This window comes from Haliaeetus albicilla, chromosome 16 (genome assembly GCF_947461875.1).
Source record: "Haliaeetus albicilla chromosome 16, bHalAlb1.1, whole genome shotgun sequence".
NCBI classification, from domain to species: domain Eukaryota; kingdom Metazoa; phylum Chordata; class Aves; order Accipitriformes; family Accipitridae; genus Haliaeetus; species Haliaeetus albicilla.
In genome coordinates, this window is record NC_091498.1 from 31,566,432 (window position 1) to 31,591,108 (window position 24,677).

At 57.0% G+C, this 24,677-nt stretch overlaps 2 protein-coding genes across 3 annotated transcripts; one reads left to right on the forward strand and one right to left on the reverse strand.

Moving 5' to 3' along the window:
- Positions 1-2,541: 2,541 nt before the first annotated feature.
- Positions 2,542-19,454, reverse strand: DDB1 (damage specific DNA binding protein 1). Its single transcript, XM_069804251.1, has 27 exons — positions 19,272-19,454; positions 18,082-18,230; positions 17,850-17,966; positions 16,372-16,593; positions 13,213-13,327; positions 13,004-13,101; positions 11,464-11,622; positions 10,979-11,062; positions 10,682-10,798; positions 10,212-10,314; positions 9,971-10,046; positions 9,782-9,890; positions 9,423-9,601; positions 9,158-9,321; positions 8,955-9,062; positions 8,383-8,590; positions 8,098-8,193; positions 7,735-7,846; positions 7,013-7,136; positions 6,485-6,649; positions 5,962-6,056; positions 5,629-5,799; positions 4,813-4,922; positions 4,430-4,599; positions 3,983-4,085; positions 3,468-3,591; positions 2,542-3,284 (listed from the first exon to the last, which is right to left on the reverse strand). The coding sequence occupies exons 1-27, from the start codon at positions 19,330-19,332 to the stop codon at positions 3,201-3,203; spliced, it is 3,423 nt and encodes a 1,140-aa protein (XP_069660352.1). The 5' UTR covers positions 19,333-19,454; the 3' UTR covers positions 2,542-3,200.
- Positions 19,455-19,466: 12 nt separating this feature from the next.
- On the forward strand, positions 19,467-24,366 carry TKFC (triokinase and FMN cyclase). 2 transcript variants are annotated; one of them, XM_069804283.1, is made up of 18 exons: positions 19,467-19,532; positions 20,241-20,327; positions 20,430-20,619; positions 20,695-20,805; positions 20,898-21,079; positions 21,188-21,266; positions 21,452-21,541; positions 21,680-21,714; positions 21,807-21,891; positions 21,967-22,056; positions 22,168-22,284; positions 22,509-22,628; positions 22,738-22,875; positions 23,328-23,434; positions 23,538-23,641; positions 23,734-23,767; positions 23,884-23,973; positions 24,111-24,366. In XM_069804283.1, the coding sequence occupies exons 2-18, from the start codon at positions 20,322-20,324 to the stop codon at positions 24,261-24,263; spliced, it is 1,731 nt and encodes a 576-aa protein (XP_069660384.1). In that variant the 5' UTR covers positions 19,467-19,532; positions 20,241-20,321; the 3' UTR covers positions 24,264-24,366. The 2 variants fall into 2 exon arrangements, with proteins under 2 accessions (XP_069660384.1, XP_069660385.1); XM_069804284.1 differs by having other exon boundaries at positions 19,488-19,532; positions 20,161-20,327.
- The last annotated feature ends 311 nt before the right edge of the window (positions 24,367-24,677 follow it).

Below are 24,677 nucleotides of genomic sequence, written 5' to 3' on the forward strand. Positions count from 1 at the left end.
CCTCCTCCTCCTCCTCCTCCTGGCGGCACTGGGCTGCCTTCCCAGCCCTGCACAGGGACCCACCAAAGAGGAGCACGCAGCAGATAAAGGGGCCAAAGTGGAGCCGGGACGGTGGGGTGCACCCGGTAGGGAGAGGGGCACGGGATGCTGCGGGACCCCCGCACAGCCATATCACCCTGCTCCGAGACATGGGATCACCACCCCCCCCCCCAAAAAAAAAAACCCACCACCCTGGCCCCTCAACCCTTCCCGGGCTGGGGGCTGAAGCGAAGGTCGCAGGCAGGTAAATGATTTATACCAGGGAGCAAAGGGCTGGCGCTGCCGGCCCCTGGTAAGCGCAGAGATGGGGTCAATACCTGCAGCCTCGCCGAAAAGGGACCAACCCGCAGCCTCCACCTCCCTGTCCAAGGGTGTGGATTTCCCCCTGAAACTACCCCCCTGCCCAAGGGTTGGGGTCACCCAGCCCAGTCCAGCCCCAGGCAGGACACAACATCACCCCCAGCACAGTGACCCCCTGCACTAGTAATTAAGAATTACAGGGTGCTGGGTGGGGGGCATACACCAGCAATAGGGGTGCAGGACCCCTGATACAGCCACAGCTCGTGGGGGGGAGCAAGGAAGCCCCTTGCCCGGGGGGGACGTGACCCCAGGCCCGCTGCCAGCTCCCGGCCTGGGGAGGCGGCTGCACGAACATGGCTGGAGCACGGCCAGCAGCACGGGATGAACACCCAGCCCTGCCCCGGCCAGCAACGTTTCTAACCCGGCCGCAGGAGGTTGTTTGCTCAAAAAAAAAGGGGAGACCGCCAGCATCGCATCAGCACCAGCATCCCCAGTTTTGCTGGGGAAGGATAGCGCATACGGGAGCCGCGCAGAGCCAAGCGTGCCAGTCTCCGTAGGCTGGCGTGCTCCCTGGGACCCCCCCCAATTTCAGTGAGAAGCCAGGGAAGCAAGCGGCTCAGGGCAGGGAAACGCAGAGCCCAAATACCCAGCTAATAAAAACGCTGTCTGCTCACAGCCGGCATGAATATACACAGTCTGGGCTCATCGCAAAGGGTCACAGTCCGATTCCCCCAGTCCTAAACAGCCGCTCTGGGCAGAGACATGCCCAAATATAGCCTTCTCCCTGCGACCTCCTCGAAGAAACCAGGGCTTGCCCAACAGTTAAGAGATGTTAGCAGGAGCCCGAGGATGCTTTCAGCACGAGCTCTCTTTGAGGACACTGTCCACCTCTTGCTGCTGCAGGGAAGGATTTGAGGAAAACCTGTGCTGATGCAAACCTGCCCAGGATGGAACATGGGGGACTCATGGGATCTTAAATACGGTGGGTTACGGACGGGGCTCGCGTGCCAGGTGAGATCCAGGCTGGCTCAGGTGAGGAGAGCAGACGCCAAGCTACGGAGAGGCCCAGGATAAGCCCCGATGCCGTGAGCATTGCGAGGAGGAGGAGGAGGGCAGCCACCCTCACGTGCATTTTGGCAGCAATCCATAGGCGAGGGCAGCAATGAACCAGGGGCAGCCCCTGGTTTGGCCAATTTACAGCGTAAATAGACAAATGGGGACCGGGAGGATAATTATTAATCTGTATGCTATGCAGCACAGGCAGAAGACCTTGAGAGCTGCAGCCACAAGCAGCTCCTGCACTGAGCCCTCCCGTGGGAGCAGCAGAGGGGCGTTTGGTCCCCCTCTTGCCCGTGGGGGAGAAGGTGGTGGAGTGGAGGAAGAGTCTCCCCGTCACTCACACAACCAGGCTCAGCTCACGGTCGCAGGGAGCGAGAACATCAGTAACGAGCAGCCAGAGCTGGACCATGCAGCAACGAGAGGCTGAAAAATCAATCCCTGATCCCCCAGCTCCGCAGGGACACAGGCTGACTGCTGGAGCAGACCTGAGGCTCGCAAGGAAAAAGCCAGGGCTGTCTGAGAAGGGTCTCTGGCTCCCACCCGCTACAGGGCTAATGCCGGCCGCTGCCAGGGACAGGCTCTCCTGGGGGTCCCAGGAGGGTGGCGAGTGCTGCTGTGTCAGTAGACCATCTCCTCTCTCAGTTCTGCGCGACTGCTGCCACGCAAGCTGGGCCCACAAGCTGCCAAGAAGCGCTGCTCCAGGGATGGCTGCAGGGGAGAGGCAAGCTGCAGAGATGTGTTTCTTCCAAAGGGATGTACACGATTGAGTTCTCCTCAAAAATTCGGCAAAGGATGAGCCTCCCTATCAGGGGCACTCGGTAACGCTGCTGCTGAGCTGTTTGCGCTAGGCTACATCAAGAGGCGCAACTAAAATTTCTCGAAGTCAAAGAAAAGCCGTAAAAATGCATCTGGAAAACAGACACATGCCCCAGCACCTACGGCTTGATCCGCTGAGCCTGCTGCCCCGCACACTGCTCTTGCCAACACCAAGCACAGGACCGCGTTTCAACGTAGGGAATGCCTCCAGAAACGGCCTTGGCTTGGGAAAGGGGGTCTCTCCGGCCGGCCGAGGACACAGCTCTGCAGAGCGGGTACCACCCCTGTAGTCACAACAAGGAGGAGCTCAGCACCAGGAGACAGACCTTTCCTCTTGGACTACTTTATTTGGTAAAACTCAGAAACCAACAACTGATTGAGCTTCCCAGAGCTTCCCTCCCTGAGTGAGCCGCAGATCCTGTGGAGAGAGAGGAGTGCGCTGTCCCGCTCCACTTCGTCACCCAGACGTAGAGAAATCCTCCCCCCCAGCGCCCGCAGGTCTCCCCAGGCCCAGATGACTCCTCCAGCCCTCGCCCTCACCCTAGAGGCAGCTTTGCTTCCTCTTCCAAAAAAACCACAACGAATCAAAAAGAATCAAAAACGAAACCAAAAGCAAAAAAAAAAAAAAAAAAAAAAAAGAAATAGACAACAGTGAAGAGTGAATCCAGGCAAGGGCACCGCATCAGCCAAACGCTACCGGTCGGTCACCCAACAAGAGCGACCAGCGAAGCCCAGTTCTGGGTCAGCAGCCGAGTCCGCAGGATTTATGAATCCAAGCAGGCGATGACGTGGTGCCTGACCACCACCCCCCCAAATCCCTAGCAAGCTGGCTCCCCTTCAGAGACTCCTTCCCCCACGTCCCCTCGAGCAAGGGCCACCACCGCTCGTGTTCAGTGCAGCTGGCCGGGGGTCCCCAAGCTGCAGGTGGGGAAAAGAATCCCTTGCTCTATGTGGAGGAAGGTGCTAGGGAACGACCCCGAATCCTGCTAATGGATCCGGGTCAGCTCCTCCACGATCTTTATCAGGTCGTCTACGGTGGCCTCCCTCTTCATGCCGCTGCCATCATCAATCTGCAAGGAGAGAAAAAGGCGTCAAGAGCATGGAGACATCAGCAGGTGCCAAAGAACTCTCCCAGACCATCGCCTTGTAGGAAGGCATGCATTTAGGATTTGCTGATTTACTGCAGCCTGGATTCCTGAGCAGGGTCTCTACTGCTAATTTTGAAGGGCCTAAGCTCACATCACCCCTCTCACCTGCAAGTTTGCCACCACCTCCTGCATCTTGGGCCTGCTGATGTCTAGGAAGCTTTCAATCAGGTCACCATCAATGAACCCTGTAGCCGGTTCTGTCTTGCGCTCGGTGTGAAACGATCTCCAGGTGCCACCATCAAGGAGCCAAATCCACACGGAGTAACACCAGCCCCTGACTACGGGTGCACACAGCAGCTGCCCCAGACAGACCGACGATGCTCCGTCGAGAGGATCACAGAATTTGGGCCACATTTTTAGGGCTACCACAAAGCCACATTCATCCTCAAACCCTCCAAGATAGACTCCTCTCTACTGCAGGCACCTTCTCTGCAAGCACAAAGCCCTGGGCACCTGGCAAACACACTCCCACCCTCTCCAACTGATGTACACTCCCACCAGAGTGTCCTAACAGAGATAAACCACCAACACCTCCCCCCGATGCCTGGCTCAGGCCAAATTCACAAGCCAGGCCCCAGCATTGACTGGCACAGGCTCCTGACTGAACTGCAAAAGGATATAAGGAGTGCTCAATCTTGCCCACGCTCTTGATGACTTTATTCAGCCTATTCTGCATGTCCAGGAGGAGGTTGTACCAGCTCTCTGACAGCGAGGTCACCAGTCCTGCAAAGGGCAAAACAAGAGACAAAGGTTCAGGGCTCACCCCAGGGCATCCCAGCAGCTCCCAGCAGGCAGGGATCGACTGGCTGCCAGGACTGGAGCTGTGCTGGAAGCTGGTGCCTGGGAGGGCTGGGACAAGGAAGGATTTTCAAAGCAAGCCAGAGCACTTTCCTCTCCTGGAAGCAATCCAGAGAGAAAAGCAGGTTTCTGAGGGGGGTACGGCACAGAGTGTCACTCGACTGGGGAACAGAGAAGAACGGAGACGTGAGGAAACCCCATCCCAGGTTCAGCAGCAGGGAAGCGCACCTGTTACCCTCCCACTCAGGCTGGGGAACTTTGACCCTTACCAATCATGCCGTTGACTGTGCCGAAGAGAACGGAGCCCTGTGTTGGTGTGGAGGTCTCACCCAGGTTCTGCATGACCAGAGACCCATGACAGAAAACATTGACGAACTCTCCCAGGTGGGATAATCCCACCTCCTGCAAGTGCTGACGCTCCTCATCAGTCGTGGCCGCACTGAAATCCAAAGCACCCTGCTCAGTCTGTGCTGGGGTGACACAAAAGCCTCCCCTGCTCCCACCTCGCTGCTCCTCAGAGCTGGGCACGCTCCTCCCAGCTTTCCTGCCTGACACACGTGCTTCTGTAGCTGTAATGTGGAGGAGACCAGAAGGTCCTATCACCCCATCCCACCCGTCACACATTGCCACATTCCCCTCACAGCCAGCTCACCTGTCCTTCTGGCACACAAACAAATTGAAAGCATTCTCTGCTCCCAAGAAGTTGTCATCGTCTAAGATCTCCACAGCGCTCATCCAGTTCGGATTGAAGTCCCGGGCAATCTGGAAGGGGACAAGAGGAGACACAGTGTGCCCAGATGGCCTGTCCTGTGATCCAGCATCTTCATTCCACCCAACACCAACATTCAGGAACAAGGTGGGATCCAGTCTGTCCCTCTCTGCTAGATGAAGCAGCTGAGCGCAAAATGCACCAAGCGCCTTCTGGAGACAGCCCTGGCCCGAGCAGCACTTGGACAATGCCAGGGCACTCCCTGGGCAAAGGCAGACCAGCCCGTGCCAAAGCCATACCCACAGCCATTCTAACAATTTAAATGCACAGACCGTCTCAGTGCCTGGTCCTTCCCCCAGCTTACGCTGCATTTGCTGACAGAGATGCAGCTACAGTCGCACTAAGCCATTCTAACTGTACAACAGGCAGTCCAGATGGCAGCTCCCCACCCCTGGCAGGCAGCAATCATGCACCCAAAGCCTGCTCTTCTCAAGGCTGCTGATTCATTGCCCAGTTTCCTGGAAGCCCGGGGATCTGTCCCTCCAGAAACCACAGCAATCTGTCTAAAACCATGTCCAGGTGACACTGCTCTCATTGCACAGCCCTACAGCCTTGTCTTCAAAGGGCTAGCGCAGTGGGACGAGCCAGGCTCCTTCTTTTATCACCTTAAACACTGTTCCCCCTGCCCTGAGCCTATAGGAAGAGGCAGCATGGGCTCCCAGCATGCCTTCGACCAAGACTATTTAACAGCATTGATACCTCCTCGAAGTTTCCCTCCATGGGTTTGTACGCAAGGAGAAGGACAGACCGCATCAGATCTCCCACAAGGATGAAGTCTCCCTTGGTTTTCAGGTAGAGCGCCATGATGTTGTTGTAATGGTTGCACTCTGTGCGCAGCTCTTTCTCTGCTGTCCACTCATACAGGCGCACCTGAAGGAAGGGACACAGCTCTGAGCCAGCACGGACAGACACGCCAGCCAGGACACACTCCCCAACAGAGATCAGGGACGTGGCTGACATCCATACAGCTGGAGCAGCTTCCAGCTCTGAAATGCGCTCCCAAAACAAGCCAGGGACTTGCAAGAGCCCTACCGTGCTGTTGATGCTGGCTAACAGCTTCCCATTGAACTCCACCATGGAATACACAGCCCCTTTGACCTCCTTCTCAGCCAGGCTCTGCAGCTTCCCTGGAATAAACCCACGCATCGCCCGGTTATTCGCCCTGCAATCCCAAGGGTGACAAGCCAAGGGGATTCAGACAACCTGCTCTAATCAACATTGGTCCCCCTAGAAACTCTCTCAGAGGATCTGTGGGCAAGTAACACAAGAGTGACATGACAGCAGGAGCAGACACACAGAAAGCAAATCCCAGAATCCAGTTCTGGTGAGGGATTCTTGGGCTTCTCTAGGAGATGGGGGGAAAGGGAACACGCTGTGATAGCCTGCAGCGGAGTGACAGCACCTACAGATCCTGTCTGTGGGCAACTGACAGCAGGCTCCTTGGGAAATACTCTCTGCCTGCTACTGAAACGTGAGGTCTCTTGGGCCTGAGGAGCTCATCTCTGATCTCCCGCAAGCAGCTGGACTTGGCCATGCGAGAAGTCCTTGCTCTTACCGTCAGAGTAGTGGAAGACAACGATGCGGCCCTGTTTAGGCTCTGCCTCCTCAGGATATACCATGGCAGTGCCCACGATGAAATAGGTGTTTGGATCCTTGCCAAGCTTGCAGGAGACCAGGCTGAGGGCGTACTCATTTTGCAGAAACTGGTGAGCGTGAAGCACTGTGCAAAGAGGGAAAGGCAGAAACAACTGGGTCCCCCGGGTCTCAGAAGGCAGCACCTCTGCATGTGGGCAGAACAGCTTGCTAGGAGCAGCTGAAAACTTAAAACATGTCCAAGATGGCTGCCTGGAGATGCCCCTCTCTATTCCCCACCACTACCTTGTGCCATCAAAAACCACTACGCCTTAAACCTATGCCCTATGGCTGACGCTCCTCCAGGAAAAAAATGCTTTGACTGAAGGAAACATGCAAGATCACAGATCTTCTCAACTCTTTGGAGATCACCAGTCTCAGCCACACACTGACGGGCTTGTCCTGGAGGAGAAAACTGGACTAGGGTATGGCCAGCATTTGGGACTGGTACCTTCGAAGGTGTGCTGATCTATGATGAGCAGGTTGTGCACCTCTACCTCCTCTCCGAAGGACGTTTCATGCGGTGCTGTGCTGCTGGAGAACAGCTTGCTGGTGCTCACACTGCTGGACAGGGCCTAAGACACAATAAGATCAGTCACATCCTTGTGCTACTCGGCATGTCCTCACACTGATCCACATGGGCTGAGGCAACCGGGGACCAGAAGAACGAACGGGGGAGAAGGTGAACAAGGAGCTCCCTGGGCCTGAGTAAAGGGACACACTCCCTGCACCAGCAGAGATGTGCGACATGCACTGCTGAGCAACAGCATTAATAAAAGAGTTTATGCAGTGTTGTAGCTTCCATCACAGCTACTGCCTGAAGGGGACTTGTGCCTGCATCCTCGGGAGAAGGAAACCACTTAAGACCAAACAGAAGCCTGCATGGGAGACCGAAGGAGTAGCACCCAAAAAAAAAAAAAAAAAAAAAAAAAAAAAGGTGATCAGACAGAACAGTGAGCATGCCGAGGCTGCCAGAGAGCAGCACCGAGAGCCCTTATCACCACCACAGAGAGATCTTACCACCCCATTTCCTCCCAGGCTGCCAAAGGGAGAGCTTGCACTCAGAGCTTTGGAAGAGAAGATAGTCAAGGAAAATCTGCATCACGGTTTGGCCTGAGGAACTATGATACCCATGGCCCAGAGCTCAGGGACTACCCAGCAGCTACCTCTCACCTGGGTGCTGGCACTGGGTCTGAGAGCAGTGGTGCCCCCACTGGCATCCTGCACCTCGATACGACTGGAGAGCACGCCGAAACACTGTGACACTTCTTGGTAGCAGATCTTCCTGCGGGACAAACAGAGCTGCGTGAACAGGAGAGCCAGGACAGGCCACCCCAAGGAAAGCACAGAGGCTCTGGAGACAAGAGACAAAGCTGTTTGCTGGCCCAGACTGCTCTCAGCACAAGCCACCAATTCAGTCTGCGTGCTAACTGAGCCCACAACAGGAATGCTGACTGTGAAGTCTTCCCCCCAACCTTGTCCCATGCAGCAGAGCATGGGCCCTCAAGCCAGGCTCCCTCCCACTGCTCAGCTCACCTGGGCGATTCATAGAGGGGAACCGTGCGGATGTGTAGCTTCTGAATCTCGTCAATGGTACCGATTGTCAGAGTGCTGTTATTGGCCAACGCCAGGCTGCATGGGGAAAAAAACCCAACACGTGAGCAATGGTGCTTGTAAGGTGGGTGGCAGAGCAAGAATCTCCCTCTCCTCCACACCCCTCAAAAATGCCCATCCCAGGATCCCGTTTGCTGATCCCAGGATCCCATTGCTGAGTCCAAACCTCCCCCATCCTGCATCACAAAAGGCAAGGTGCAGGCTCACCTGTCGGGATACCCATCCGAGTTGAGGGGACACATGTAGTTCACCTCCTTCAGGTTGACATTGGAGAATACCAGCTTGTGGTTACTGCTGTAGATGACGGTGGGGCGGTCAGAGCAGGCAAACACATTGGTGGTGGACAGAGAGCGGAAAGTCCTCAGGACGGTGGGCTGGGTCCCAAGGGTCACCTTCTTCCGATCACTCAGCAAGCCTGCAGAAAAGGAGCACCTGCGTTGGGAGCTGCCGCAATGGAGCTCGCAAGGGCAGGACGGCAGAGTGCAACGCAGCTGCAACACCTTGGGAAGAAATAAGTAAATGCATCCTGCTGTCAGCACAGGGCAGCAAAGGAATGGATGTAAGTAAGCATCGATCTCCTTTCTCCAAAGTCTGCTGGAGAAATTCACCAACTCCCAGTCCCCACAGCCAGTCCCACCTGAGCATGACCCCATCACAGTCAGAAAGCAAGAAAAAGAGAGATCTCTCCAGAAGGATGAAAGAAAGCATGTCAAGCAGGTAGGAGGGCACAAGTCCAGCCACCCTCTCCAGAAGCCTACAATGCTAGGCCCTGTAGTCACCTGTCTCAAGGCTGAGCCCAAAGTAGAAGAGAGCTCCATCCCCGAGGGCACACAGAAGGTAATGGCTGCTCTCGAAGGTCGTCATCAGGATGGAGCGAGGGATAATTTCTGCGGGGAGCAGGAGAAGAAAAGGCTGATGTCACTCACGACTCAGCCAGGTCAGTGACCACTGCCACCACCCAGCAGCCCCAGGAGAGCCCTACCTCCTCCCAGCATCTCCTTGTGCAGCAGTTCAAACGAAGGCAGCTTTAGGATGCGGGCAGAGATGTCAGTCCAGAGCCCGATTGCACAGAGTGGGGACATGCCGTTAGTGTCCCCCAAAGGGGTGATGTCCAGGCAGGCAACTTCATGCTCCATTTCTGTGCAGCTGGAAGGAAGGAGGAAGCAGACAGAGGTGTCAGTCTTGAGCCCAAAGACAGACAGCAGAGGCTGAGAGCCCTCAGGCCAGGATGAGAGATGTGCACCCACCTGATCTGCCTCAGCTCCTGGGGTCGGATCTCCAGGTAGTACAGGGCTCGTCCCACAGCCACCACTACCTGGTTACTGTTACAGGAAGCCACGCTGATGTTCTTCCCATTGGGCTCTTTCCACTCACTCACCAGGGCTTTGGGCTCCTGACTAACCAGTCTCACAGAGGCAGAGGTGATCTGGGGAGAGAGAACACCTCCGCTCAGAGCCAGAGCAACACCTCCCTTCTGACATCAGTGCAGAGAAGTACTGCAAATCCTGGCCCTGATAAGCAGCACAGATCTAGGTTAGCCCCACAATCAATAACGGCTGTAGGGTCACCACGAGAGAGATCTGCATTTCCCTAGAACTGGCATTACCTGGATCAATTGCTGATGTGCTACATTGCCGCAGAAGAAAGTCTGCTGATCATCCACAAACCCTGTGAGCTCCGTCTCTTCTACTTCCTCTCCATTTAACATAAGAACCCTGAACAGGAAAGGGAACTCCTGTTATATCATGCTCCAACATGTGGCTGAAAGCCTAGCTCAGCATTAACCCCACCTTACCTGGTCTGGCCAACAAAGGACAGCACCAATGTATTGTCCGTTTCACGATGAGAGTCTGACCTCAGGGGCCACAAGCCTGCAACAAGGAGGGGCCACATTTGCTCACAGTTAATATTCCAAAAGCTGGTGGGTGCCAAGCCCCCTGCCCCACACCCCAACCTCAGTCTGTGCATACGACGTGTCCTCACTGGGCCCTCTCAGGCTGCAGGTTGTATTTGACAGCATTGAACAGCTCACGCACCTTTAATCCCCGGCAAGTCAATGCTGGCGTGCTCATGAATCCCAATGCCATTCCGGATGATCCGCAGTGAACCCTCTTTAAATGCACCCGAGCATGTGACCAGCTGGAGGAAAAGCAGATGATCTTTACCAACCATTGCTGGGAAGCTTCCCCACTCATCCTTGTAGTGATGGGTTCAGGGGAGGATGGGGTACCCATCTTCTCCACTTCTCAGAGGAAGTTTTTTGGCAGCTGATCCTTCCCCACTGCACAAAGGCAACCCGTTCCTCATGAACAGAGGTATCCAAGAATTAGCCTCTCTGCTCATACCACTCTTCAGTGTAAGACCTCAATACCATCCCTGCACCTGGATGAGACTTTTGAGATCCTCCAATAAATGGTTTGTAGTCTTTTCCTTCCATGGACAACCCACACATACACATGGCCAGCCCAGACATCCCCAGCACTGAGAAAAGCGGAATCAACGTTACCTGGCCTTGGCCTTGTCTTTCCAGGTCTACCACACACATGTCCACGATGGGACCGAGGTTGGTGAAGGTCTCCATAGCCACTACATAGGAGCCCTGCTCATTGCTGTCCACGTTGAGCTACGAATAAACACAGTCACTGGCTTTCAACAAGCAAGACCAAGCAAGTGGAAAGGGTGTAGGGCAGACAAGAAGAAAGGAAAATTTATCCATATACACCTCTGGAGGCCACGATGAAAATAAGCCTGTACAAAATCCTGTCTGAACACACAACTAAGCCAGAAGTCAGCTGCCACATACCTTCACAAGCTGTGAGTCCCCAAGCCGAGAGCCGACAAACACAACTCCATTGTCCAGGTAGGTCAAACACTCTGCAATGGATGTCTGGGAATTGAGAAGGCATAGATGAACCACCACTAGCATGAAAAGGACCCTGCCACACCACATCTGAGCTGCAGCCCAACAGGAAGACCCTGGGCACAGCAGGGGAATTTAATCCCTTTACAAAACCCACAGAGAGTCCAAGCTTCTCCCAGGGACAGCGCACAAGCACCAGGCAAAAACCTGGGAAGATGGTGTAGACTTTCAAGTGCCCAGACAGGGAATTTCCCAGCAACCGACAGTTCAGAGGTGTGACAACTGTGAAACATGCCCCCACCCCGGGCTCCAAAAGAGACACCATTCCTGCCACTCAGCCCTCAGCAGAGCATTTCCAGCCTGTGGAGCCTCCCAGCCCTGTGGTGAGAAGTGCCAGGGACAGCGCACGTGATGTGGCTGAGTCCTACCTCACCAAGCAGTTCCACACGCAGGTCCTTCAAGGTGACAGTGCCGTCCATCTGTTCTTCCTTCTCCAGGAGCAGCATGAAAAGGCGTCCTTCCATGTCCCCCAGCAAGTAACGAGATCCGTTGGGATCCACACGGTTGTGGCACACAATCGTACTTTGCTGCACACAAAGGAGGGGGGAATTTTTAGGAACCCATTGAAACAGCCCCAAATGGGCATCCAGCAAGGACCACCTCTGTACATGCTAGAAGGGAACAACGACATCCACAGCGCAGCAGCTGCTGGCTGTAACCACAGCAGAGTCCCACTCCTCCTGCGCAGAGGGACAGGGCTGGATTCACCCTTCAGTAAACTGTATCAGCAAACACAACCAGAACCTGTAGTCAAACAGTCTCACTTTTGGTCTCTAGGAACCACCTCACGTTCCTAAATTAAACATGTCACTAGCTTGCTCACAGCCCAAGAAAGATGCCATCGGAAAGCCTGTTTTCCTAACACTGGGCCTTCCACAGATGCAGGGATGCTATTTAGGACCTGCAGATCTCCAAGCCTGCTGCATCTCCGGACCCAAGCTCTGCAGACATTTTGCTCTGTGTGGTGGATGCTACCTGGCCTCCTGTCAACATATTCGGTTTTGGCTTAAAAATCCTCATCTTGCAGAACTTTATTGTATGCAAACACCCCACTGGCCTTGAGTACAGATGTGCCTGCACTCTGCTTGCAGGTCAAGGCCCAGATCTGTACATCAGCAGAGCACATGCGACAGGCTCCGCCTGCTCCAATATAACAGACGCTCTACCACAGAGCTCCAGTAGCTGTCTGAGAGCCTGTAGGCATTCAGGCAACAATATTAATATTTCTTTACCCAAGATTTATAGCTCTTTTCTAGCCCGTCATTATTTCCAGCTTAAAAGGACCTTTTGATCACAGCTCAAGCCCTCTTTCAGCCCCGAGCAGCACCTCAGCCATGCCATTTGTGCTTCCTGCACCGTTTAAATGTGGGAACTGGCCCATCCCTCTGACAAAACCCACAAGTTCAACTTCTGTCACAAACTCTGTAAGTCTTTTTTCCTTTGAACAAGTGCCCCAATCATATACCGGTGGACTCAAGTCTCCAAGGGGCTCATTCATATCTTTTGCTGCTTGAAACGAAACCAGGCTCTGGCCTGGACCCATGCCCAAACCACGCACTACCTCCTAATTAATCCCTTTCTCTGGGGCCCAAACAAGATTTCAGCTTTACTGCACCATTTCCGAGCACTCCACATAGAGCAGAGCCACACACTGCAGTGCAAGCACACACTGCCACCAGCACAAGGACCACATATGTCCTCAGTCCCCAAAACCACAGACTGGGCATCGTATGGAACACCCACACTTGCCAAACCTCTGGGAGTAAGTGGCTCTCAGACTACACCTGGAGACAAGGGCAGTTTAAATTCCTGACTACAAGTAGCCCAATACCCTCTCAGCATTCTCAGAGACACCTGGGAACAGAGGAATTACATGGGACACATTTCTAGATCTCAGTAGTCACTCACCTTGATGATAGGTGGAGCTATAGCTAGATATTTATCTCCATTGTGATAGGTGATAGACTCCTGCCCAATGATGATCGCACCTCCAAAAGGCTCTGGCACTGTGCAAGGGAGAAAACAAATGTCTTCTTATAGAACCTGTGCAGCAGGACTGAGGCATTCAGCCTTGAGAAAGAAATGGGAAAGAAGTTCTTTTACAAAGAAGGACCAACCTGCGATGACCATGGAGGCTTCAGCCTCTACATTCTCCTGTTTCCAAGGACCTTTGTTAAACTCCTTCTCACGCAGGGACACCTCGTATGTCTTGACGTGCCGACCCTGAGGGTCCTGAAAGAGAAGTCACAAGTGAGCATGTGTACTGATGACAGCCTCCCGGGCACAGCAACAGAGACTCCAGAGGCAGCGCTGACTAGCAACCTGCGAAGCAAGGAGACTCCACTCATCTCCTGCAAAAGCAGCACCACCAGCGAGCTGCTGAGGCTTCCCAGCCTGACCACCTCCTCTTCAGTCTCCTTCAAACCGCACATGTGTCTGAACATACACACACACACTAATGTTCTCCCTAACTTTATCCATACATAGAACAACCTTTGAATAAACCCCTGTGCCAAAAGAGACTGAAAACTATTTTGTGGTTTTATACAAGTGATTTTCTGGGACTTGTATTCATCTGACGCACAGCACTATACAAATCTGGGCACGAGTGGCACTACACAATATCACCGCCTCCTCCAGCTCCAGAGAGGCATTTGGGAATTCAGCTCTGCTGTAATGGCGCAGGTGCCAGAGCAGCTGAGCTCCCATCTCGATGCTCCTCAGACCTTTCAGCCTGGTTTCCTGAGGAAACATAATCTGCTTGCTGAATAATCCCCTGACAACTCTGCCATTCCAGTAATTCCTAGCCCAGTGGGCAATTTCAACCAAACCAGACAGGCACAGAGGTCTCCGAGGTAGCGAGTCCATGCGGGCTTCACCAAAATACGTGGTGGGTGGAGAAGAGGCCCCCAAATCAGCACCCTACTATGGAAAAGGTGGCCTACGCTAACAAGCGCTTGGGAACCCACATACAGAAAAGATGTGTGAGCACCCAAAGCACAGAGAGGGCTTTGAACACAACCCACTGACCAATTTAATGTCTCAAAACCTAAGACAAGGCTCTAAATCACAGGGAGCCAGGTTTCCTTAGTATCGTTGTTCACAGAACTGCTTAAAAAGAGCTGTTCATCTTGCCTCACCACTTTCCAGATCTGAGTAAAAGCGTTTTTTTCCTCCCTGTGGCTGTCAGCTCTGTAAATAAACACGCGCAGGAAAGCTGGGCACCTCCTGGCTCACCCCTCACACCCTCTGCCACTTGGCAAACACCCTCACTGACGGTGCTCTGGAGCCGGAGGTCCTGGAAAGAGCCAGCAGCGCAGCACTGAGGGAAGCTAAGAGCAGTACTGGCTGACAGGGAAGGGGAAGGCAGGAGAAATAGCTCTGTGGGGAGGAGAAAGTTGAAGTGGGGCTGTTAAAATGGCAGAGGAGTCACTAATGAAACTTTTGACATTTCTGGACCTTTTTACTCCACACCACAGCAGCTCTCAAGCCTTTTTTTATTTTTATGAACTTCCCCTTTTTGTGGTATCTTTCTCTGGTTTCAGAACTACACAAAAATTGTCTCAGACGCTGCTATTCTATTCAGTCCAAAACCTGTGATAATGATTAATAAATTGAGAAGGAATCAAAGCAGCAGCTTGGAAACGTTCCCCTCTCCACATACACACAAGTCAGACACCCAGGGACCAAAACAAAGCCAGAGTTTTATGTAAGGCCTAATGAGTCAGACAGAACTTACATCTTGCTCCTGCTACAACGATAAAATTCATATTGAGTGCTAGACGTAGAGCAAGCTATTAACTTCCTCTTTATTCATATAACACATGTTTATAATGAATGAACCATTAACAGATTTACCGGAAATACGCAATAAGCCAGCCACCCTTAGCACATATTTCTAGAGCAAAGACTGGCTACGAGCTTCCCTTCTGACACCAGGTTTCAAAGTCAGTGCGGCTGCATGGGATAAAAATACGGTCCCCACATACACTTCCCAGTCACACAGAAACAAGATGACCACGTGTTGTGAAAGTGTGCCCGACACAGCCCTCCAGGTCAGGCTCCACGCTGTCGTACAAGGGACCATGACTCCCTTCTCCCCAAAATAAGAGAAGATTAGCAGTGCTTTCTGTAGGAAAACAGAGCTTGTTCCTACGCATTAGCAATAGCCAAAAATCCTTTGCTTTTTGAGGTAGAGCTTCCTAATCAAACACCTCCCTGTTTTATTCCTTTTTGTGCACAACGTTAAATTGTCACTCAAGTGTCTGCAAGGTGGACAGGATATGTGACAGCTGGGGACACCTCCCAGCAAGGCTGAAGAGAGCACACTGATGTTTGTTCAGGTGACAAGGGAAAGCACCAGCAACCCACATGGCAGGGGAAGAGCACTGTCCTGACACGGGGCAATTTGGGCTGCCCTCCCAACCCCTAGTTACGTGGTGACCTGCTGTGTCTTTATTTGGTAACTGTCAGGGGGTTCAACAGCACCCAGCCCTCTTGAAAATAGTAATAGTGACTTCTGAAAACAGACAGGGAATAACCAAGTCACTGCTGCCACATGGTTAGCAGCTCTCATGGTATGAGTTTGCCACTATGAACTATGCTGAAGCTGAACTAAATTCACATCAGATCCTCTGCTGCCGTCCCAGGAACTTTCAGCTCGGCCCAGTCTAGCCCCAACTTTGACAAATCAAAGATAATCCCTTGCTCAGTCAGCACAGCAAAGGCTCTCTGGTTCAAAATAAGCATTTAAAGAAGGGCCTACAACCACTGCCTCTGTGAGGACCCAGGCAATAGGAGAGGTTATGGTCCCTCTTTACACTCCTGGAGTGGCCTCCCAAATACCAAACAAGACACGTTGCCTTTTTTTTAAGGGGAAGGCTCAAGTCTCACAGCAGTGCCTACAGGAAACAACTGACTCTGGCTCTAATCCACTGTTCAGCACTTGCTGGAAAGACCCATGCCCGCCTCCCAAGTGTTCAACAAGGAAATGGTCCATCCGAAGCATCAGCTGCCCAGCTCTCCTGTGGGAAAGCATGGCTTCCCCTCTCCCAGAAATGGAAAAAAGCAGCACAGTGGAACAAGGACTTTCCTCGGCTACACAATGAGCCTGTGAGAGCCAGAACCATCTCTTGCTCTGCCCAAAGCACCGCTTTCCATTGGCTCTAGGACACTGCTGCTGCTCCAAGTCCTTTGGAAGACTTTTAGAGACCCTGGCTAGTGCACCAGCAATCTCCAGCACCCTCCGCCTGAGTCACCAATCGAGAACAAGGTACCTGGTAGACGAAGCAGATGGTTGGAGCCTGACAGCCATAGAGAAACTTCACATCGATGACTTGGAGCTCTTCCAGGCGAATGTTAAAAGCCTTTAACTCCTTGTTCTCCCGGTCCAGGGGAATGACCTTGAAGAGGCCATCATAGAGCCGCAGGCCGATCATCCGGCACTCTGGGTCAATGATGCCAATTATGCCGGTCTCTGAGGGACGGCCAATACGATCCTGAGCGAGAGATCCATGGAGACGGGAAAGAGGAAGGGCAATTAGCATTAGAAAAAGATTCCTGTGTGGGACTCGAGAATAGTAGACACAAGAGTTACCACCCTTTGGCTGAGGAAGGGCTCCCTGCACACCTCCCAGCAGGCTTTAAAATACCATCTGGCAAGCCAAAGGTGATTCGGGCATCTCCTGCCTAAAGCAGCTGGCCCTTTCCACCAAAGAGCCTGGCAGAGCTCCCACAGCACACACTTTCTCTCTCCCGGGAACCAGGCGCTCCAGGAGCGGACCTTGCAACTGGTTTTCTAATCCCAGCTTGCTACTGAATGACCTCAGAGAAGCCACGTTGCTGTCCTGCACCTCCAGTTTCTATCACTGACAGAGAACAATGTTCTCTGCTGCTGCAAAATGCTTTGATATCCATGACCAAAATTCACCCTCCAGAAATCCAGTGCTGTTATCAGCCTCTACAGACCCCCCAGTGTTACTCGGTGGGGGCTGATATCAGCATCTCCATATGTCACGAGGCGGAACCATGGCACAGGCAGAACTGTGGCACGGGAAGATTAAGCATTTTTTGCCAGACACACGAACATGTTACTGACAGGACATGCCCACCTACATCTCCTGCCTGTAACCCCTGGTCAGCTCCACCAGTGGAAGCTCAGTGCCTGGCAACAGACGGAAGATATTTTGGCTTGAGAGCTGATGAAAATCATTTGGCTAATGACTAACAAAAAGCCAAAGAGACACATGGATTTCTGACCTGCTCAGAAGGGGTGATTTTAATCCACATAAAACAGAACAATGGAGAACATCTACAATTATTAACAATGCTGTACGGCCATGATGGTAAGAGTAACTTCAGCAGTCATGGTTCTGGTATGCAGCGTGTAGACACCGGCCATGAAATACTGGAGGAGTCATTTCCCAGGGAATATTTTACCTTACATCAAGTTTTGAGCGCTAATTCTTTTTACAGTAGAACTACCTCAAATTAACCTTATTATTCTGCATATGACCCCGAGAACACAGCTGTAGCCGTGTCCTCAGTCCCTGAGCCCAAGACTGACCTACTGCAGGCAAAAAACTCTGGAAATACCAGTGGCAGCAGAGGAACCATACTGGAGTTGGTGGTATGCAGAAAAAAATCATAAATAACAACACAAAACCCCATCATTTAAGCACACCCTTCACTAGAAAAGTAAAACCAACCCTAAGGAAGGGAATTTTCCCCTTCCAGGTGCTGCAGCTTCACTCACCTGCACGTTGCCATGGGCACGGGTTATAATATCAATGCTGTCCCCGTTCTGCTTGTACTCGAGGATGCAGGCATTATACTTGGCTGTCAGGATGAACAACAAATCCTTGCTCTCCCCCTGCCAAAGCAGAGCGGCAGCATGCCTTCAGGAGGGTGTCAGAGCCAGCAGCCCCAGTGTGCCCGCGCCTGCTCTCCCCAGCTGGCGAGCAGCCCCCTCCCTGCAGCGCACCCACCTTGGGGCGGAAGAGCTCCATGACGGCAGTCTTGCCGTACATCCCCACCTCCTTGACGGGCCGCAGCCCCTCCGCTGTCACCACATAGATCTCCAGTCGTGTATTCTTGGCGATCAGCAGGTTCAAATCCTCCGCTGAGGTGAAGTGCCCTGGAAAATGGAGAGAAGAAATTGCTGTTAAGCTACAAAGAAGCAACAAGGCGGCACCTCGGGGTGCTCTCACTGAACAACCTGCAGGAGTCTGCTGATCCTGGGGAGTCTGGTCCGCACTCCTACAGCCTCAGGCCAAGCACCAGCCTCTCCATGGCACCCCGCCAGCCATGGCATCCCAAAATGCCAGCACCTTCCTCCCACAACACCCAGCCCCCTCAGCGACTGCCTTCCCTGAATTGTGACTTTTCATCTTTCCCCAGGGAACCTCATTCCCAGGGGGCCCTTTCCACCATACCCCATCTCCAGAGTACACTGCAACACCCCAAACCACCTTGCAATAAGGCAAGACACAACGACAGACATCACCACCACCTCTCCCTGCAGCACCCCAACCTTCTGCTGCTCTGTAACCCCCCCAGGAACCCCACTTCCCCCGCACACACCAAAACTCCACTGGGCTCTCAGAAACCTCAAGCCTGACCCAAATGCCCCCGAGAAGCCTTGCTGCACCCCCACCTCCCCCCCCAGCACCCCCAGGAACATCAGTGCAACCCCAGTACCCCGCACCACCTCCATAAACCTCAACATGCCCCCAGTGCCCCACGGCCCCCCCCCAGGAAACTCAAGACACCCTCCCCCCCACCCCTCAGTGCCCCACAGCACCCCGACAGCTTTAAGCCCCCCCCGGTTACCCCACAACCTGCCTACAAACCTCAGGCCACCCCACAGATCCCCCCCCACCTCAGCACACCCTAAGGCACCACAGGGCACTCACAGCCCCCCCCCCCCGACCTCAGAGAACCCCCTAACTCCCCCCACCACCCCTCAGTGCTCCACAACCCCCCCAAAGGCCTCAGCACCCCCTCCAGCCCCCCGGTGCCCCACTGAACCTCAGGGGCCCTCCAGGCCCTCAGTGCCCCCCCAGGCACCTCCGTGCCTACCAAGCCCCCCCGCAGCCCCCCCCCCGGGCCCCGCCGCGACCGCTAGGCCAGGGGCGGGGGGGGGAAGGGGGGCTGGCGCCGCCTCCCCGGCGGTTACCGGTAACGCAGCCGTTCACGGCCGTCGGCTTCTGTGCCGTCACGACGTAGTTGTAGGACATGGCGGCGGTCGGTAGGCCGGGGCAGGACCGAGACAAGACGCGGCGAGCACCGGGAGCGAGGCCTGGGGCGGCCTCTCCGCCGCCGCCGCCGCCACCACCACCGCCCCTTCCGCCCGCCGCCGCTGGGACGTCAGCGGAAGGGGCGGTGTGGGGCCGCTCTAGGCCGCTGGGAGGACCCGGAGGAGCAGACGAGAGGACCGGTGGGGAAGGGGGATGCTCTGGGGGTTCCTGCTTTGGGGGGGGAATCTCCACTTGGGGATCCCCGCTGGGGAGGGGATGCTCCCACCCCATATCCCGGTGGGGGAGGTCCCCACTTGGGGGGGGATGCAGCCCCCCTGCTCCTTCCACTGCATCCCAGGAGGGGGTCCATGGTGGGGGTGCACCCCCTTCTCCCCCCCACACACCCCGAGAGGGGGTCCTCACCGGGGAGGGGGTGCATCTACCCAGGTCCCATGCTCAGAGGAGGTTCCCGATGCTGGGGTGCATCCACCCTCGTCCCCCCCCACCCCAAAAGGGGGTCCTTGCTTGGGGGGGTGCACCCACCCTGGTCCCCCCCTTCCCCTCTGCCCCAGGAGGGGGTCCCTGCTCAGGGGGATGCTCCCCCCCGGTCCTCCCCCACCCTAGGATGGGGTCCCTGCTTGCGGGGGGGGTGTGCTCCCATCCTGGTCCCCCACCCCATGAGGGGGTCCCGGCTGCGGTGCTTGTCCAACCCTGCCCCCCCCCCCCCCTCCAGGAGATGGTCCCCGTTCAGAGATGACACTGGACCCAGTTTCCCCCCACTGATGGGGCACCCCATATCCCACCCCGTCCCCCTCCTGCCATCCCCAGGCCAGGCCACCCCCGTGGGACCCCCGGGTGGGACGGGGGGGGGCCTGTCCCTGCCTGTGGTGGACCTTGTCCTCCCTCAGCCCCCGCTGCCTCCCGGACGGAGTTTGGACTCGGAGCTGAAGCTACGTGGGATCCTCCATCATCCCCACCGTGCCGCCCACATGGAGGTGAGCCCCGGGGCGGCGGGGAGCCCCCTGCTCCCCCAAAGCCCCCCCCCCAGCCCCATACCATCTCCGTACCCCCCCACTGCCACCCCTCTGTGCCGCCAGGTCCCCAAGAAGCTGGTGAACTCGGTGACGGACTGCGCCGACGACGCGCTGGCGGGCTTGGTGGCCTGTAACCCCGGCCTCCGGCTCCTGCAGGGACACCGGGTAGTCCTGCGAGCCGACCTGGTAGCCATCCGGGGTCGGGTCGCTTTGCTTTCCGGGGGGGGCTCCGGCCATGAGCCTGCCCATGCAGGTGAGCTCCCCCCTGCCACTGCCGCGGGCCGGCTGCCCCCCGGCACAGCCCCCAACGCCCTGTCTTGTTCCGTAGGGTACATCGGGAAGGGCATGCTGACCGGCGTGGTGGCCGGTGCCGTCTTCACCTCTCCGGCCGTAGGCAGCATCCTGGCGGCCATCCGGGTAGTGACGCAGGCTGGCGCAGGTAGGATGGCGTGGTGGGGTGTGGGTCAGAGCTTCGCCCCCCACCACGGCTTCACCCATGCTTCGCTGTCCGTCTGTCCCCCCCCCCCCCAGCTGGGACCCTCCTGATTGTGAAGAACTACACCGGGGATCGGCTTAACTTTGGGCTGGCGCTGGAGCGGGCGCGGGCAGAGGGGGCCGACGTGCAAATGGTGGTGGTGGGGGACGACAGCGCTTTCACCACCTTGAAGAAAGCTGGGCGCCGCGGGCTGTGCGGCACCGTCCTCATACACAAGGTCCGTAGGGTGACACTGGTGCCCAGGGCCCCCACCGCATCCCTGTGGGGACAGGGGATTTTGGGAGATGGGGCCCGGTGGTCCCTCACCCGCTGCTGACCTTTGCAGGTGGCGGGGGCCCTGGCCGAGGCGGGGGCGAGCTTGAATGAGATCGTCGAGAGGGTGTCAGCGGCGGCTAAAGCCATGGGTATGTGTGTGTGGGACCCCTTGGTGCCCTGTGGGGACCCCCAGGGTTGCCGTGCCTTGTCTCCCAGCCCCATCCCCGCCATCGCTCCTGGCAGTTCACAGCCCTGGGGCAAATCAGAGCCTCCCCATGCCCCCCACCAGCCCCAAATCCCCCTAGGCTTAACCCCATCTGCCCTCCCCATGCAGGTACCCTGGGTCTCAGCCTGTCCCCCTGCAGTGTCCCTGGGTCCAAGCCCACGTTCCGGCTGGCTGACGATGAGATGGAGCTGGGCCTGGGTAAGGAAATTCCGCCCCCCCCCCATGACCCCCCCATGCCCCGGTGGGGGCTGAGTGCCCCCCTGTCCCCCATGGGGCAGGCATCACCCAGTGCGGGAGGTGCCCGCAGCATGGGCTGATGCTGCCTCACCTCCTCAGGAATCCACGGCGAGGCAGGTGTGCGCAGGATGAAGGTGAGCAGGGACCTGCTGTGCCCCCCCCCCGCTGCCGCTGCCTCCCATCCCCCCCCCCCCGCTCCACCCTTATGGCCCCACTGTGCCCCCAGGTGCTGCCAGCAGATGAGGCGGTGGAAACGATGCTGGCACACATGACGGACCCCTCCAATGCCTCCCACCTGCCTCTGAGCCCCGGTGAGCCCCCCCTGGCCCTCCGCACCCCCCCTGGATCACCCAGGCAGGAGTCTCATTCTGTCCCCTACCCTGCAGGAGCCTCTGTGGTGCTGGTGGTGAACAACCTGGGTGGGTTGTCCTGCCTGGAGCTGAGCATCGTGGCCGGCGCAGCTGTGCGCTGCCTGGGTGAGTGCGGGGTGGGGGTCTTGGGGCACCATTCCCTGGGTCTGGTTATTCAGCTTCTGGGGACCCTTCCCGCAACACCCCCCTCGCTCACGGAACCTCCCGTGCCCGCAGAGAGCCGAGGCATCCACATCGCCCGGGCCTTGGTGGGCTCCTTCATGACGGCGCTGGAGATGGCCGGGGTCTCCCTCACCCTCATGCTGGTGGATGAGGAGCTCGTGGGGCTGATCGGTGAGTGCCTGCTGGTGGGGATGCAGCATGGGACGGGAGCACGGGGGTCCCCAGGTGCTGGGTGATGGGACAGCCAGGACACAAGGTCAGTGGGGTGTCCCAAGGTGCCCTGGAGCTGGATGCCTGGCTGCCTGTGCAGGCAGCGCTGCCGGACACGCTGGTGAGGATCCAGCAGAGTCTTGCTGAGCTGGCGCTCGCCTTTCTCTCACCTCCTGCTATTCCAGATGCCGAGACCACGGCCATGGCTTGGCCCAACCTGGCCGCGGCGCCTGCGACAAGCCAGAGACAGGAGGTGCCGGCGCCGAAGGAGGGACCAGTGATTGCGCAGCTCGAGACCAGCACGGGTACGGGCAGCCCCGGGGAGCTCGAGTCCCTCAGGAGCTGTTACGTCCCCGTGCCTCGGTTTCCCTGTCTCCCCCAGGGATGGGCAGGGGTGACGTCTCCTCCCCGCAGGGCCTGGTGCAGCGCGGGCGCAGCTGGTCCTGGAGCGGGTGTGCAGCACCCTCCTCGACATGCAGGACAAGCTCAACGAGCTGGACCGTGAGGCAGGTGACGGGGACTGTGGCCACACGCATGCTCGGGCTGCCCAAGGTGGGTGCTGGCACCCTGGGGGGGTGCTGGGGGGCCATCAACCAGGGACTCGTGGGGAGAGGGTACCCCAGCCATCACCTCCCAGGGGTGGGGTCTTCCCTGGGACATCGCTTCTTGGGGAGTGGGGAACCCTGAGCTGTTCTCTCCAGCTGGGGAGCAGGATCTGCCCCTAAGCTGCCCTTTCCTGGGGGGATAGGGTCCCCCCCAGCCATCCCTTCCTAGGGGACAGGGTCCCCCCACCCTGGGAGCCACAGCCCCGAAATTTCTCTGCACCCAGTGGCAGCTGGCCCGAGGCATTGTGGGGGGTGTCCCTGCTTGTCCCCAAGAAGGGCAGGGATCCCCAGGTGCCCCTGGGGCAGTTAGGGGTCCCTGGCTGCCCCCAAGGGACACAGGGGTCCCGGGGGCCCAGTGGGTCACCGCTGCCATCCCTGTTCTCGCCTCTGTCCCTGCAGCCATCTGGGAGTGGGTGCACGCCCAGCCCCTGCCGGCAGCCCCGGCCCAGCTCCTCTCTGCCCTGGCCGACCTGCTGCTGGAAAAGATGGGTGGCTCCTCTGGCGTGGTGAGCGTGGGGTAGGAGGAGGGGGCGTGGGTCTGGCTCGTCACCCCGTGGGACCCCGGCTGTGCCACCACAGCGGGCAATGACGGGGCCGGTGTCCCGGCAGCTCTACGGGCTGTTCCTGACGGCGGCCGCCCAGCCCCTGCTCAACCGCAGTGATCTCCCGACCTGGGCTGATGCCATGGACGCCGGCATCGAAGCCATGCAGCGGTGAGTGCTGTGGGCTGCGGGACTCCCGGGGCCCTCCACGGGACCCCCAATCCCTCTGCAGGATCCTGCCAACCCTCCTGCATCCTGCACAGGTACGGAGGAGCTGCGCCGGGGGACAGGACGATGGTGAGTGCCGGCGTCCCAGGGGACGGTGGGCAAAGCCACCTTGTTGCCCGCAAGCCACGGGGGCTGCCGGCCTAGCCGCAGCCCTGGTTCTCAGCCCCCTTCCCCGTCTCTCCCAGCTGGACTCGCTGTGTGCTGCGGCACAGGCTCTGCACGCCCTGCGCAGCCCCGGCGCCGACCTGCTGCCGGTGCTGACCGCCGCCGTGGAGGTACGGGGCAGGGGGAACCCAGCAACCAAAGCCCGGAGCGGGCAGCCCAAAGCCAGGCTGGCAGGGGAATGGGGTGGGAATCACCGCGCTGGGCCACCCCGGCAGCATCCCGAATGCACCCCATTTTTCCCTGGCAGAGCGCGGAGGCCGCGGCAGAGGCCACCAGGCACATGGAGGCCGGGGCAGGCAGAGCCAGCTACATCAGCTCAGCCCAGCTGCTGCAGCCCGACCCGGGGGCAGTGGCGGTGGCGGCCGTGCTGCAGGCCGTGCTGGAGGGGCTGCGGAGCTGAGGGGCAGCCGGCCATCGGTCACCCCCGTGCAGCTCCAGAGGTGACGGTGAAGACGTGACAGGACACCCCAGGTATCCCCAATAAACCTTCATGGTCCCCTTAAGCTGGCCCAGAGTGTCCTTCCCCATGAGAGGAATGGGATGGTGGGGATCGGGGCTGGCCCGGATGCACCCAGTTCCTCCAGGACAGGTCCCCATCTTAAGCTGGACAGAAACAGAGATCCATCTGGTCCTATGCTCCAGTATGAGCATGACTGCTGGGGAGGAAGGAAGCTTCTGGGCTGGCCACAAGCCCTCCCCAGTGGGTGCTGGGAGGGGAAACCACAGAACTCACATGGCCCCAGGCACGGGGCTGGGAGGAGGCTCGGGGAAAGGGACAAAGAAGAACCAGGGGCCGGGGCAGAGCCCACCGGGC